The sequence below is a fragment of the Globicephala melas genome, chromosome 1 (genome assembly GCF_963455315.2).
Source record: "Globicephala melas chromosome 1, mGloMel1.2, whole genome shotgun sequence".
Taxonomy (NCBI): Eukaryota; Metazoa; Chordata; class Mammalia; order Artiodactyla; family Delphinidae; genus Globicephala; species Globicephala melas.
In genome coordinates this window covers 119314656-119330339 of record NC_083314.1, presented here as the reverse complement: position 1 = coordinate 119330339, position 15684 = coordinate 119314656, and the positions used below count along the sequence as shown (strand labels likewise).

The following is a 15684-nucleotide window of genomic DNA, read 5'->3' as shown; positions in this document are numbered from 1 at the left end:
TATTATTTGTAAGAAGAAAATCAATAAGAAAGTGATTAAATAAATTAGATCATACTCATAATATGCAATGATAAAAAATGGTAGAATTGTATGTTCTAACAAGGAAGGATGAATATGATACATTGTAGGTTATAAATAATTTGGGTTATTTGAATTTATAATCAAATTTCTTGCTTACATTTATACATATGTATATGCATATTTATGTGTGGTATATATGTATTTGTGTGTGTGTCTGTATGCATAGCAAAGGTCTGGAAAGATACAAAGCAAATATTAAGCAAAAGAGTAGTCAGTCATGAAGAATATGACTATGTTTTGAAATGTTCACTTTTTACTTTACATAGTCTTGTAATATTTGCATTTGTTTCAAGCTTGGGCAATTTGCAAAATTTAAAAAAAAGTAATAAGAATACATCACATAATAATAAATATACATAGACATGGTCTGTCTTGTAAGGCTTATGTGAGGAGTTCAGTTTTGAGTGGGTTTTAATAGTTATTTCCTAGTGAAAGGGAATTAAGAGATTGTAGACATAATTTAGAACAATTAGAGGAGACCATCACAAAAAACTGAGTGGAATTCTGGGCAACCTAAAAAGACATGGGTAAAGGAGCAATATAGAAACACTGAATTATAAGAGTTGTGATTTAAATTGAAATGAAAGCTCTCATTTTTTAAAGAAAATGCCTTATTTGGACACAGCTTAATTAGTATTTGCCTCAATCCAGCAAATTAAATTCTTCAGTACTGAACATATCTATGAGAAACTTCAATTTCTACTTAAAAGTTAAATTATTTTCACAAACTCTTCTTTATATTTGTGTACTTGAATCTAATCATTTGCACAGTTTTAGTTGAAAGAATTCAGCATGAAAGATTAAAAATACTGAAGAAAAGAAATAAATTATGTAAATTATCTTCAGTTTGCAGCTTGCTTTACAAAGATTTAGAAATCTCTTTCTTGTACAGCTCAATCTTTCAAAAGCATGGCTAGGTCTTTTCATGTATAGTTATAATCTTAACATTCTAAATGTAGTGATTCGTAGATAGAATCAGTGGGGTCAGTGGTTCACACTTCAGAATTCTAAGAGATCCTTAATATTAATGAGTAAACACCTGAGGAGTACTTTTATTTGATCAATGCCAAAAATGTTGCTGCTCAAATACCTAAGTAGTTAACACTTAACAGAGTAGATTGAAAGCTTGAATCTTCCTTTGAAACAACATACCTAGGGGTAGAAAAAGCCACCAGTGCGAACTAATTCAGTGCTTATTCATTTACATATTATCTTAAAGGCATCATCATTATAACTCCAAACCAGACATGCCCCAGGGCTCCATTCATAAAAACAAGCAAATAGCATTTACTGGGAATTGGTTCTTACTCTACAGAAGAAATGCAAGGATTCCATGTAAGAATTAAACTCATTGCCAGTTGTTCGATAAAAATGTCTTTTCCAAGTACAAGTCTTCCCAGATTTATTCAGAGAAAGCTGAGAAAGCAATTTTATCTCTCATTTAAAGCCAGGCATAACAAAGTCACCACTAATTATCTATTTAAATTTGAAGGCTCACTTACTTTTTTATCTTTATTCTGGAAAGTAAATACTATTTATTCTATTAAATTTCTATTGCTTCTCTTTAAGACATTTCACACTTTGTTTCATTTCAGTTAACGTTTTCCAGCAGAGTGTACTAGAGACTTTTAACAAATTCCATGTACAAGCACGGTTATCATAATAATATCTTGCTGTAATTAAACAAGTGCTGTCATATCTTCACCAATATTTAAAAAATTAGGACCTATGCTTATATATATGTATACAGACACACACACACACACACACACACACATTATACTGGCTGAACATATAGTACCTTGCATACAAAATTTTGCTGTGCAAATTATGGTTTTAAAATTAGTGTTTTAACTTAATTTTTAATACAAAAGGTAAAGCTAAGAAAGCCGAAGATTGTCCTCCAAATTATTGTGTATTTTCCTTTTTTAATTTTTAAAGAATAGATGCTTTTTCTAAAAAAATTGTTTTGTATTTACTGTATCTTTGTTGTGTTGGGCTGGCATCATTATCTTCATCTTACATGTTAGGAATCCAGAACACAGAACAGTCATATAGCTTAAGAAAGATCACAGGGTGTTTCTTCTTGCCTTATTTATTACCATGGTCTTTATTAATGGATCAATTAAAATACACAGATAATTATTAAGGATTTGCTACCATCTGTGTTCTGGGGTGATCAGTAAGAGGGCTGGTAGTTTTACAGTGTAGAGTCCACTCATACATAGAGAATGCATTGTGAATGTGGCTGTGTAGAAAATTCATTTGCAACTCATTGGGCTGTGGCCCCTAAGGTCATGCAATAAGTGGCATTGATTATTGAACAAGTTATGGTCTGTGAATCAAGAGACTCACAGCTCTATGTTGGGTATTTGGATGTGGGAGATGAGTAGTGTAATGCAGACAGAAAATTATCATGTGAAACAAAACAAAGCATTAAAAGTACTATTTTGGGTTTGACTCAAAATTCTATGGGAGCAGGTTGAAGAAAGAGATTAGCTACAAATCTGGAAAGGTTTTCATGAAGTTGTGCAGTAATTAATGATAAGATTTCAGGTAGCAGAGTTTTACACAAGGTTGTAGGATTATTGAGTGCAAAGAACCAAGAAAATATCCAAGGAACGGCAAATATTCTAAAGCTCTTAGGTGAGTTGTTTTGTGGAGATATGCAGTGTAAGAAAAGGCTGAAAATAGGCAGGGTTCAGCTAAAGTACTGAGAACCTTATACACCAACCTATGGTATTTGGACTATAGGCAATGGGGAACTATCAGCAACGGGATGAAGAAGGTAGGTCATAGACTCAACTTCATGAACGTGAGTTCCAGCTCAGGTACTTACTAATTGTTCGGCAAACTGTGTAACCGCTCTATGCCCCAATTTCTCCAACTTCAAAATAAAATAAACCACACACACACACACACACACACAGATTTTTGAGTTGTTGAAGGATTAAACTAAATGTGCTAATATATGGAGAATGTTTAGCTTAGTACCAGGAATATACAAGAGCTTAATATTAATGTTCTTATTTTTCTTATTAATTGCTCTCATTATGTGAGCTGAGTTTGGAGCAGTTTATTCTGGATAGATTAAAATGAAATGGTACAGAATGGCAGCAGAAACACAGATTAGAAGGCAACTGAAAAAGTGGCAAGTTAAAATGAAAAGGTGAGCTTTAGATTAAGACAGAACTAGTTTAAAGTTCTAGCCTCATTATTTATTTGTAGATTTCAGTGCCTTGGGCCAATCACCTAACATTTTGAATCAAATTCTATTTTTCATAAAATGGGATGATGACAATGTAGGTGATTTAAGGAGACTGAGTATTGAAGTATTAGCTGTCTGTTTTTAAAATTAGTAGCTGCTCAACAAACTGTGAATTTAAAAAAATCCCTATTATTGTTATTAATACTATAATCTTAGTAAGGAATAACAATGACTCAAAGGGATAAAAAAGGCCTGACTGTGAAAGTAGAGAAGAAATGGATAAGTTTATGGAGGTAAAAATTTGGTAAATAGTTAATGACATGTAGACTAGGGAGTGATGAGTCTATGAAAATATGATTCTTGAATATTCTTAATAAAAGACAGATTATGATAATTTTGTGATTTCTGGTACTGCCTTATTTACATTTTTTCTGTGCCCTTTGTTTTCCTTCAAAAGGAATCTGGCACGCTTACAGGGCTGCTTGGGAGATACTTAAGTTCACACTAAGAATCTACTTCATGGAAAGTATACTCTGCTTCTCTCCCCATCCACAAACGAGTTCCTCATCTCCATGACGACTTCCTCTTCCACATCTCACTGGTATCACTTATATTTTATTATATGATATTCTTTGTCATTTGTTTCATCTTGCTTTCTCCTCATTGATACTATAGTGGGCAGGGGGTAATTCTTATATTTCCTTTGTGCTCCCATCATGCCCAGACCACCCAATTAACATGGTGACCTTAATGATATGGACTGGCATCCTGTCCTACCAGAATATCCCCAAACATAGGATGACAATTTTCAATTCAGTAAATCTGTATAGATGACTGTTGGGGTGGCATGGTTGATTCTAGGATATGTTCCTTCATTGGTAAAGCTCAGCTCCTCTGCTGCTGGGGGCTGGAAGGGTCTGATCAGCTCTTTTGGATGGAGAGAGCTTCACGACATCACTGTGGTTTAGGTTGGTTCTATTACTGCCGGTAATCTTGGCTTATGTGATGGCTTACACTTAGATGGTATATGCGATTTTTTTTAGTGTTTATAGTATTTCATTTCCATCTTGGCCCCTTCCATTTTTCAGAGAGGGCCAGCCATGCCACCATTCAACATCACCTGTGCTCAGACTATTTTCTTGCTGTGTATAACTTCATTTGAGCTGACAACCTTCTGGGCAGCACTACAACTTTTCTTCCCCTCTCTAACTTTTTTGTGCTTATAGGATAGCTGAAGCCTTTGTGCGTTCGCCCCGTCATTTTATTCCCAGGCACACTCTATAATAATCCTTTTCCTCCCTGCTGTCAAGGGGATAGTCCAATAAGCATGCAGCCTGCAGAAAACTAAAAGCAAGTCTGGGCTCTATGTTCACACTTGACCCAAAGTCAGGGGACATATGTCAAGCTGTCATAAAAATTGTTCATATATTGCTCTTGTATATCAAGGAGACATGAAAATTCCACAGTCACATCAATCCGGGATCAAGATGAGAGTTTTACTCTTACTATTTCTGATTGCATTCTTTACAGACCTTTTGGAGTACTCCTTCACAATTTGAACTTGTCTTCATGGAGATGGGGGAGTACTTTTTTTTTTTTTTTGACTGACAGGGTAAGGAAAAGCTTTTCTAGAGAACAATGCACTCCCTCAAAGGCCAAGGACTCCTAACTCTGAGACACGACCCTCTCAGCCCCACTCTTTAGTCCCCTTACTGGGCTACAGCTGGTCCTACTGTTTCTTTGAAAGACCCATGGGAAGTGTCAGGTCCAAACTATTGGTGGCTCTTTTTCAAATGTCTGGGTGCTCAATATTTCTTTTACTTTATCTTTGAATGCAATACTATTCTGGGACAACAGGAAAACTTTTACTTAATGTTGTATCATGCAGCTGAATAACAATAATAATAATAATAGTAATAATAGGCCAGCATTAGCACAGAAATCCAGAGATCACTAGAGTAAAGGAATTCACTTTCATTCAATAATTAAAGAATTTCTGCTGTTTTCAAAGATATAAAAAAGATAAACAGTATTCAGTTTTAGACTCAACCGAAAGGCCTTATCCATTTCTTAAGTAGCCTGACCCTCTAGTTAAATGAATGATTATCATACAGAAACCATATGGAAGATATATTGGTTCATTAATTTCAGACTAGGACAGTGTGACATTGTTCATTTAGGCTTCTAGGAAAGTTTACAGGACTCATTTTTAGATAAGCCCATCTAAAGTCTGTCCATCTTACTATAAGATAATCCAAAGTTATCTTTTCCCTTATAGAAGCAAAAGTAAAAAAAAATAATTTCAGGGAACACTTTCTATTTCTTACTTTAGAGAAATACGCTCCTATTTTTCCTGTTTTCAGGAACTTTCTAGCCCACTACTTTCCTCTAAACTCTAAGAATCACTGATCCAAAGAACTTTCACTTATACAAAACAATATGAGAGATGGTCCACTCTGTAGAGAAGGAATCAGTAAAATTAGAAAATTTAGACAGTGCTTTCACACAAAATACTCATATCAGGGCAACACATGAAAATATATGGATGGGACACATTCAGCCTCTATTCTCATGTGGGTTGAAAATTTTGGAATTCTAAATAAACTAACTCTGAAACTGTTTTAGCTGAAATCTTGCCAATGTTTTCTTTTTATATTACTAGATTCACTGTGAGAATTATAAACAATTTTCTGTGATGATTAGGAAATACAGTTACTGAATGCACTTTATTTCACCCACACCATTAAAAAGTAAACCTTGAAGAAAATTCTCTGCTTTGCATTTCAAGTCTTTCTCCATTTAGCAGCTTCCTCACACCCATAAAAACACATGGGGAGGGGCTTCCCTGGTGGCGCAGTGGTTGAGAGTCCGCCTGCTGATGTAGGGGACACGGGTTCGTGCCCCAGTCCGGAAGGATCCCACATGCCGCGGAGCGGCTGGGCCTGTGAGCCATGGCCACTGAGCCTGCGCATCCGGAGCCTGTGCTCCGCAACGGGAGAGGCCACAACAGTGAGAGGCCCGCGAACCACAAAAAAAACCAAAAGAAAACCAAAAAAAAACACATGGGGAGAAGAAAAAAATTCAAAAAAGATAGCTAGCTGATGGTCAAAACATATGGGACAAAGTTGTCCAAAATACTGTCACAACTCCTCCATTGACAATTCATTCTATTGTAGAGCCTTGTCAGACCTCCCAGATTCATTGACAGACTATTATATTCAGAGAGGCTTTGAAAACTTACGGCACTTAGAAATGCTCTGGAGACACATAAAAATGTCTTTATTTAGAATGGAACATATAACACCTGCCAAATTTGTAGGTTTGAAACCACTTCCAATAAGAATTAAAAGGCCCTCTTCCCAGCTGAAATAGGGCTATCAATACATGACTTGCCTGCTCATGGGGAATAGTGGGTTCTTGTCTCTGATGTCGCAATTTAGTTTAAAATCACTTTCGTGATGACAGGGTACATAAGGATGATAAAACTATAAAGATGACAGTCTAATCTTCAAAGATCACTGATCATTGATAAAAGATTAAATAACATAAACATCTGAAATGCCACATTATCAGCTGGTTGGCACACTCTCAGTATTGAAGTATGCTGAGATACTACTGATAAGTGAAAAATTCTTTTTCTACATGTAATGCAAAAATACAGCCTCCCAAGAGGGGCAAATTAATTATAATAGCTTTGAGTTTAAAATGTATATTTTTTCTCAATAGTGATGCAATATATGTCCAGTATTAATAAATGATTTATTGTAAAGTGCTCAAAATTATTTTTCCCCTCAAAGTAATGCCTGATTGTTGAGAATTTTAAGCACCTTTAAACTGTAACTTTTTTTGAATTCTAGCCGCAATTTTATGTATACTTACAAGGATGATTAGACATGCTGGTCCTATAAAACTCCAAATAAAGTTGTTTTCTGTGCTAAGCCAACATCTGAAAAGTAAATAAGAGATAAAATCTACATATATGCTTGTACGTACTTCAACAAAGCAAAATTTTCAATGATATACAAAGCTTATTCAGAATTGCATTCCAAATATTTACGAGATCATCTTAACTTACACTTTGGTGGTGCCATAATACCTATATCCTAATGATGCTGAAAATCCAACTACCACAGCTGGGCTGAGATAGCCAAAGATATAAAAATTCTTGTGCAAAAATCCCTTGTTGTAGATGACTCCTACAACAATGAGATAGAGGTGGATGCCTTCAATGCACATCCATGCAAAGGCAGCTAAAAAGAAGTAATGCAGCAGCCCGGCAATGATGGAACAGAAGAGCTAGAAAGCAAAGAAAGAAACCATAAGCAATGTGTACTTTAACATTATTGCAACATAAAATCTTGACTTTCTCCATAAATTATGCCATTTTCTATAATGCTTGGTCACATTAAAATATCCTTGTCAAGTGTCAGTTTTTTAAATTGTACCATTTCCGACTGATTTAAAAGAACTGTGCTTCATCAATGTGAAACATTCACCAGTCCTGTAATAGAACTAAGTTGCTGTTCTCGTCCAGAGATTTATACTTTTTATACACTTATATTATGTGATAAATTGTGGATTAGTCACATGATTATCTCACAGTAACTGTTATGATTTGAGTTGATTTCTGTTTTGGAGCTGCCTTTACTTTCCTTTATCTTAATCATGCTCAAAGAATGAAAATTACTGCTAATACTATGTTAAACAAAACATTATAAATAATTAAGAGAAGGCACTGAAGTTACAAAACAGACAAATGATGATATATTTTACAAAAATATCCATTATATGATCACTTGATTATCAGGTAAATTTGAGATGGATTTCAGTTAAATATTATTTATTAGTATTGACTTCACACTTAGAACTAGAGTTAGACTTATAAGAAATAACAAAATGTAATAGTTATACACTTCTGTAGTAACAGAACTAACACAATCTATTACTGGTGGGATAACACAACATTTACATACTTACTGCACTTAATAAAATAGAGTATAATTGAAACATAATGAGATTACCTACTAAAATATATTCGAGAGTACTATATAAGGTTGGGGATGGTGATTAAAATTTGGGAACCACTGCAGTGAGGAAGTGAGATTTGAAATACGGCTTTAAAATGGGAAGAATTTGATAGGTGAAATAGAATTGAAAATAAACACTGTAACGAATAGTTTTGTGGTGAGGATGATGGTGGGGTGAAGCTGAAGGAGGAATTGGGCTTTGGAGGATAGTGGGAGGTACACAGAATTGACACGTGTTATAAATACCACTGCAAAACAAACAAACAAACAAAAACATACGGAGTTTACAGTCTTCTGTAGGCTATTTAAAATAGGTGCTTTGTGGCATCTACTTCAGAAGAAAACCTTGATAACTGATGGTTAGTCTCAGTACTTGAAAGATGACTAGTAAGAATGGAAATATGGAGGCAATTTAATGTGTTGTGGCCATGTTGATGCACTTCTCTGGTCTCCAGCGGCAGGGCAGGCTGCAGCTGCTATACAGGAAAGCCACTGATGTGCTCACGTTCCCTGATGGCTGCTGACAGCCATTGACTGAGCACAGCAAGACATTCCTGTTCTTGAGAGACCTGCCAGGTGACTTTGGCTGAGGGTCTTCTCAAAGGACTCCTTGACAGGCAAACTGGGCTTTCCTTAGAACTGCACTGCTGTGTAAAGCGCTTCTACTCACTCATCCTTTCACCTTTCCTTCCTTCACTCAGGCTCAGGCCTGCATCTTGATCTGATGGCTCTCCGAGTCTCTCTCTTCCCGTTTTCTCTCACAGCCATTTCGCTTAATAAATTTATATTGTTTTATCCCACTTTAGTGTCTGCTTCGAGCATGACCCAGACTAGCTCAAGAGGGGAACTATTTGATAAGGCTCTAAATCAATAATAGTGGAAAATGGTTAGAAAAGTGCATTTACTAGGTTGAGCTAATTCATCATATTTCAACCTATGAACCTTAGCCACTTTTGTGTTCCGTCCCTGTCTTGAGATAAACATTTTTTCCAACTCTCTCTCTTTCCCCTCTCTCTCCCCTCTTTTTGTTTAACGCCCATGGAAAAACAAACCAAAACAAAACAAAAAGACAAAATAAGGTTATTTCTTCAGTTTGTTGACAAGTTTTTGCAGTTCATCATAATGAGGGCCACTGTGGTTAATGGAATTACTAAGCAAGTTGTTCAGATATATTAGCATTCTCAAACTTAGAAACACCTTAAGAACAAAGTATATCGTGTATTTGCCCCATTAAGCCCTTAATTCCAATTCATGTTTCTATGACATATACATTTAGGAAAGTAAAAATTTAGAAAATAAAAATAGAGAGTAAGGGAGATCTACATACCTTATTAGTATTTGTATTGATCCCAACAAGAAAAACAAGTTCAGCAAGGAATAGGCTACAGCAGAGATTTTTGTGAATTGTTGTCCTGGTGCTTTGAATTTCACTGAAGAACCAGAACGTAAAAATGCATATGGCAAGGCAAATCAGTGAAATAATTATTCCTAGTTGAGTGATCCTTGTAAGAATATTATAATCTTTAATACCCTAAGGGAAAATAATAATACAACTGTTAAAAGAATAACTCAGTAGCTCGTCAAAGGAACTACAACATATAATGAACTTCCCTTTTTGGTGAAACATTAAACTGTTTCTAAAATGTAAAAATACAAATGTGCATTTAGATGAGAACATTTTGTACTTTTGAAAATGTTCAACATTCAGAAAATCTGATATAAATCATGTAGCACTTTAAAAGTTCTGTAATTAGTGATTTTTTTCCCTAAGCATAGTATATATTAGTACATGGTTTAACAATGTTATCACCATCAGTTTCTTGATATTAGAAAGGCAATTCATTATTGTAATGTGAAAATGGTTAATTAAAGCAGCTTTATCAGTGGTAAGAACAAGTAATTTCTATGCAGTAATTCATTTAAACACATTAAACAAAGGTATTAGAAATGCTGAATATGTAGAATAACAAAAGAGTATAGTTGCGAGACTTTGAAATTGGAAAGGATGGTTTCACTCTAACCAGATGGTTTTAAGAGGCATCTTTGTTTATTTAACATTCAGAAAAAAAATCATCTTTGTTACTGACATTAGGGTTAGGCAGATTTATTTAGTCATGATATGTATTTGATGGATTTTAAGTATTGTATGGAAATGAGCCTGTAATCTAAAGATTCCAATACAAGGATATAAAATAAAAACCTATATAATGTAACAGCAAGATATTACTGATGTAAAATACATATGAAGCTATTCACCTTAGAAAGATTTTTCATGTTTAAAAATCTTGTGGGGTTCTACATTATTAAAACATGGTATTTGTTATGAATGTGCTAATACTTATTGACCAGGTATTAAATATTTTTAATGAATTTGTCATCAGTAAAAATAAAGTTTCAATACAAAGGCAAAAGCCCTTGAAGTCCATGATACTTTAAAATGTATAAAAGGTCCTTAAAAGCCACATTAAAAACTAAGTCAATGGATAGATATTTAATACACAATCTACTAGATATTATAGATTAGGTAAGTCTTACACTAAGAATAACCAAAGATCCAAACTAGATATGTCATAGAAGGCAGGTAAGAAAAGAAAGACTAAAAAAAGGTAATGTTGAGATTGTATCAGTAAATTAAATATGCTATTTATACCCAAAGAAAACATAAAAAATTAAATATTCTCTTGAATGACATAAAGAAGAAGAAAAAATAGATTTATAAATATGAATTGGAAAATTGGCTTACAATAGAAGAACCAGAAGACATCAAAATTGCAAAATGTGTCAGGTGGTTACAGCTGCATGAGGTGTGGGTCTCATTTGAGTATGTCACCTCACAGCCCTCCGAAGACCAGCTGCCATTCATGGTGTCAGGTAAGTAGTTCCAAAATGCACATTGACTCCTATACTTATCTGTGGTCTGAAAAAGAGACATTTTACTGACAGGAAAAAGAGAAAAATTTATACATACGACATCGTTTTGGTTATATTTAAAATACCATTTTGCATAGCAATATAATTAAAACCATGCCTAAAAAGTAAAGCATAAAATCAATGCTAATAAGTGAATGCTACTGTTGTGTGAAAAAATTGAAGTTTATACTGCAGTCATGCTATATTTTATCAATCCTGTGTCACGCATTTGTGAGAATTATTGTCAATTGAGATCATGTATGTCATTTAGAATGGTGCATGACATATCTCATTATCTTCAGTAAATGTTTATTGGATGTGCACTAGATATTAGTCATTGATCCAGGTGCTAAAAATACAGCACTGAACAAAACAAAAAAAGTGTTTGCGTTTTTTTTTTGTTTTTGTTTTTTGCGGTACGCGGGCCTCTCACTGCTGTGGCCTCTCCCGTTGTGGAGCACAGGCTCCGGACGCACAGGCTCAGTGGCCATGGCTCACGGGCCCAGCCGCTCCGCGGCATGTGGGATCTTCCCGGACCGGGGCACGAACCCGCGTCCCCTGCATCGGCAGGCGGACTCTCAACCACTGTGCCACCAGGGAAGCTCCGTGTTTCCGTTATTGACCTTACATTCTAATGAGGAGATAAGAAATTATTAAACAAAATAAATAAGCTAGGGAAAGGAGAACAGAAGTAATCTGAGGAGGCTTTTCCTAGGAAATGACATTTAAGCAAATACTTCAGTTAAGTGAGAGTGTGAGTCCTAAAGACTTGGGAACAGAGGGTTCCGTACAGTTTGAATAGAAAATGGAAAACCTCTGAAGTGAGACTCAATGAAGGTCTTCCAGAAACATCTAGAAGCCAGTGCAGTTCAAGCAATGAATGAGGTAAAGGGTACTGAGTGTAAGGTCAGAGATAGACAGGGGCTGATCAAATAGACTACAGGAAGGTTGTTCAATAAATAGTAGAGTTCTCCTTATCATATATTAATATTAACTAATCATAACACAATACTTAATGCACTGTAAGTTTTAATAAGTTACTCATAGAATGCTGTATACCTATGCTTGTGTCTTGTAGAAATAAAAACTGTTTACAATTATATAACAATTTATAGTTAACTAGGTGCTTTCTTACCTACTTTGTTTAATTTGATCCTCAAAAGAGCCCTGTGAGTGGGTATTGTGTTGAGAGACCAAGAGATGTCAAAAAATATATGCAAGACTAATCATTGATAAGTGGAGTAAAACAGAACCAAATGCAAATCTTCAGACAACTATTCATTAAAGAAAATATTAGTTGAGTATCAAATATAGGCACTGTGCTAGGAGCCACGGATTCTTAGTTGAAAAGATAAAGCATCTGCCCTCAAGGATGACAGAAGCCTAGATGATTTTAATACAATTAGACAGTTGCTTTAATGGCCTATATAGAAAATCCAACACTTAGATCAATAGTTGGAGCACTGGCCAATTTGACTGGAGTACGTCTAGGAAGACAGTGATTGAACTAAAACTGGAGAGATGACAAGAAATTTTTCAAAGAGGTCACGCTATGTGAAGAAAATTGAAACTCTACATCCAGTTGCCCCAAAACTGCCAGGAAAATACCCAATCCCACTCTTGTTAAAAAACAAACAAACAGATAAGCTAGAGGAGCCAGAAGGACTCTAGAATTGAGGAACTAGAGTCAGCTGAGAGTGCATCACTCAAAAAACAGGGGTTAAGTGAGGGTCTGTCTACATGCTGAGCACCCACCATTGCCCACCACTGTCTTTTTATTCTCCTAATCCTTGCAGTGAGCTTCTGTCTTTAGACATGAGACTAAAAGGTTTCTGAGAAACTAAAGGCCGAAGAGAAATGACTTTTAGGTAGTGATCTTCAGGATCTTCCAGTGCAATGGCCAGAAACTAGCCTGATGATAACTCTCTAGGGAGGCACACCACTGCCACAAGCCACCTGAACACACAATCATCTTTCAAATGTCTCATTATTAGATATGGATGGATGGCCATGAACCACTAGACCTCCGAGGACACACTCTACCATGAAAGACAAAGAACAAAAAGCCAACAAGCCAAACAGAGGAAATCATGAACATAATGTAGGGAGTAGAACACAGGTTTTTTTAAAATATAAATACTACCACAGAGAAATACTGCACCTATGAAACAAAAGTAGAGTTCAAAAAATAAGGGTGCTCTGTTATAATTAAGTATAAAGTAGAAATAAAATATGTTAGCAGGAAAAAAAAATGTAAAGGAAAACTTAAAATGAAAAAAAAAAAAAAGACCTTAGAGGCTCAGCTGGAGAGTCCAATATTTACATAAGAATAACAAGAGAAGAGACAAGAGATACTGGAGAGAAAGAAATTAGCAAAGAAATAATAATAGAAAATTCCCTAAAACTGAAGACCATACATTTTCAGACTGAACAGACTCACATAAATGCCTAGTACAATTAATAAAGATCCACACCAAGGTTCATCTTTGATTGAATCCTGAGAATAAAGATAAGATCTCAAAAGTTTGAGAGAAAGAGACAGATCACTTGCAAAAGAATGCAAATTTTAAGTAAAATATTAATTGCATGCAACTTCCCCAGGTTAACCTGGAAAGCTAGAAAAAAATGAGCAAGGTCTAGAAAATTCTGAAGAAAAAATTATTCACAATTTATAACTCTATACCATGGAATTTATCTAAGTGTATGGATAAGATAGAAATATAGTATATACTTAGCTAAAAAGGTAATGCAAGAGCTCAAAAACTTGACTTTCTGGGCACCTTTCTCAAGAGTCACTGGAGAATATGCCACCAAAATATAGAGATAAACCAAGAAAGAGGAATCGTTGGTTCAAGGAAACATTGAATCTGACACAGGAGAGAGGAGAGTTGCATGCCCAGGATGATGGTGACAGAGATGTCCAGGCTGATAGCTATACAGAAGGCAAAGGACAGACCATCCAGACAGGATCAAGTTCACAGAGGCCTAACAAGGATGTCTCCAGAACATTAATTTAGCTGATAATCTTATGTATTTGAATGTTTTATAAGGAGATTTATAGTACTATCAGAAAGTTTGGGGACTAATTAGTAATGGATAAATAGAAATCTAAGCAAGCTAAATGAAGGGAATTTACTAACACCAGGAAAATTGTTCAGCCTCATGATTCAGCTGTGTATAACGCATTGAAAACTGATTTAACCCCAAATTTGATGAAGCATGGGAGGATGAATAGTTGGGGGAGTGTGTGGATCACAGGGGAAGACATGTATAAGAAAATTAAATCCACATTTTCTATAGATGAAGGCAATAGATCATATCTATTTTTTAAAAGCTTAAAAAAATAAGAGGAGTTATTAAGTTTGGGGTGAAGGAGATAGAGGGTCAATGGAAAATGCTTTCCCATTTTGTAGGAGGCCAGAAACTTCAGCCTATTTGTTAGCTGAGACACTGGGACCAATGTGGAGACATCCAGGAAAGTTGAGGTAATGGACAAAGCTTAATTTCTTGGGAGGTAGGTGGGGGAGTGATTCAGAGAATAGCATCAGGCAGGAGAGTATCTTAGCTGTGGAAGAATGGATTCTGGAGAAAAACTGTGGGTATGAAACTTTGTTCTACCAGTTGTTACTGAGTGACCACGGGCAAGGCATTTAATCTTTCAGAGTCTCAGTATCCTCATCTGTGAAATGGAGATAACAGTACCTACCTCATAGGGTTCTTGTGAAAATTAAAGTAAATAACTTAGAACAAAGCGTGTTTCCATATAAGCATTATTAAAGTATTGGTTGCTATAATTATTATCATTATTATTATCTGTATTATTATAACAACTATAATTAATATTCCTCTAAAGTAATGAAGTATATACTAGTTGGTGAAGTTGCAATTATCAGGGAATCAGGAAGTGGAAGGTGTTAGATATGAAATAACTTCGATTTTCCTAGAGGATAAAATGGTATCCAAATTTTATTCTGAGAGGGAAGCAATTGATTAGGTAAATGTATTGTCAGAGGAAAGAGATGAAATTTCAGAGTGGTCATTGCTTTGAATGGGAAAAGAATTTGAACAGAGAAGAAGATTAAGGACAATCAAGTTTTCTCATTAAGTATGGTGAAGAACTCTTGTGTAAATGTGTGTTTTGTTTTGTTGCTGTGTCAAACAGAGATGGGAGAAGTGGGTTGTCCTTGGCACCTCTTCAGCTGCCAAAACATTCCACTGGTAAAAACTGTAGAAAAACCATAAGACCATGTAAAAGAACAATGTTTGTTTTCTAGTATCAAAAGGTCATTTGCATTTAGCACCTGAAAATATCTAAATTTAGTTTCCATTCTTAAAACATTTCACACCTTCTTTTTCCCTCAACAGAATGCCCACCATTGTCTAGGTTTGACCTACTATTTACTTGCAATTTCTATACATTTTGTTTCTCTCTACATCAGATGTCTGTCTTTACAGTGA

The 15684-nt window shown here is 35.2% G+C and overlaps 1 protein-coding gene across 2 annotated transcripts in view; it reads right to left on the bottom strand.

Moving 5' to 3' along the window:
- ADGRL4 (adhesion G protein-coupled receptor L4) overlaps positions 1–15684 on the bottom strand; it is a 119315-nt gene that overhangs the window by 22382 nt on the left and 81249 nt on the right. For both annotated transcript variants that reach the window (XM_030866033.3, XM_030866034.3), the window contains 4 exons: positions 11060–11233; positions 9644–9847; positions 7365–7585; positions 7169–7235 (listed from right to left, as the gene is read on the bottom strand). In XM_030866033.3, coding sequence (XP_030721893.2) covers positions 7169–7235; positions 7365–7585; positions 9644–9847; positions 11060–11233 — 666 coding nt within the window. The remainder of the gene's footprint in view (positions 1–7168; positions 7236–7364; positions 7586–9643; positions 9848–11059; positions 11234–15684) is intronic.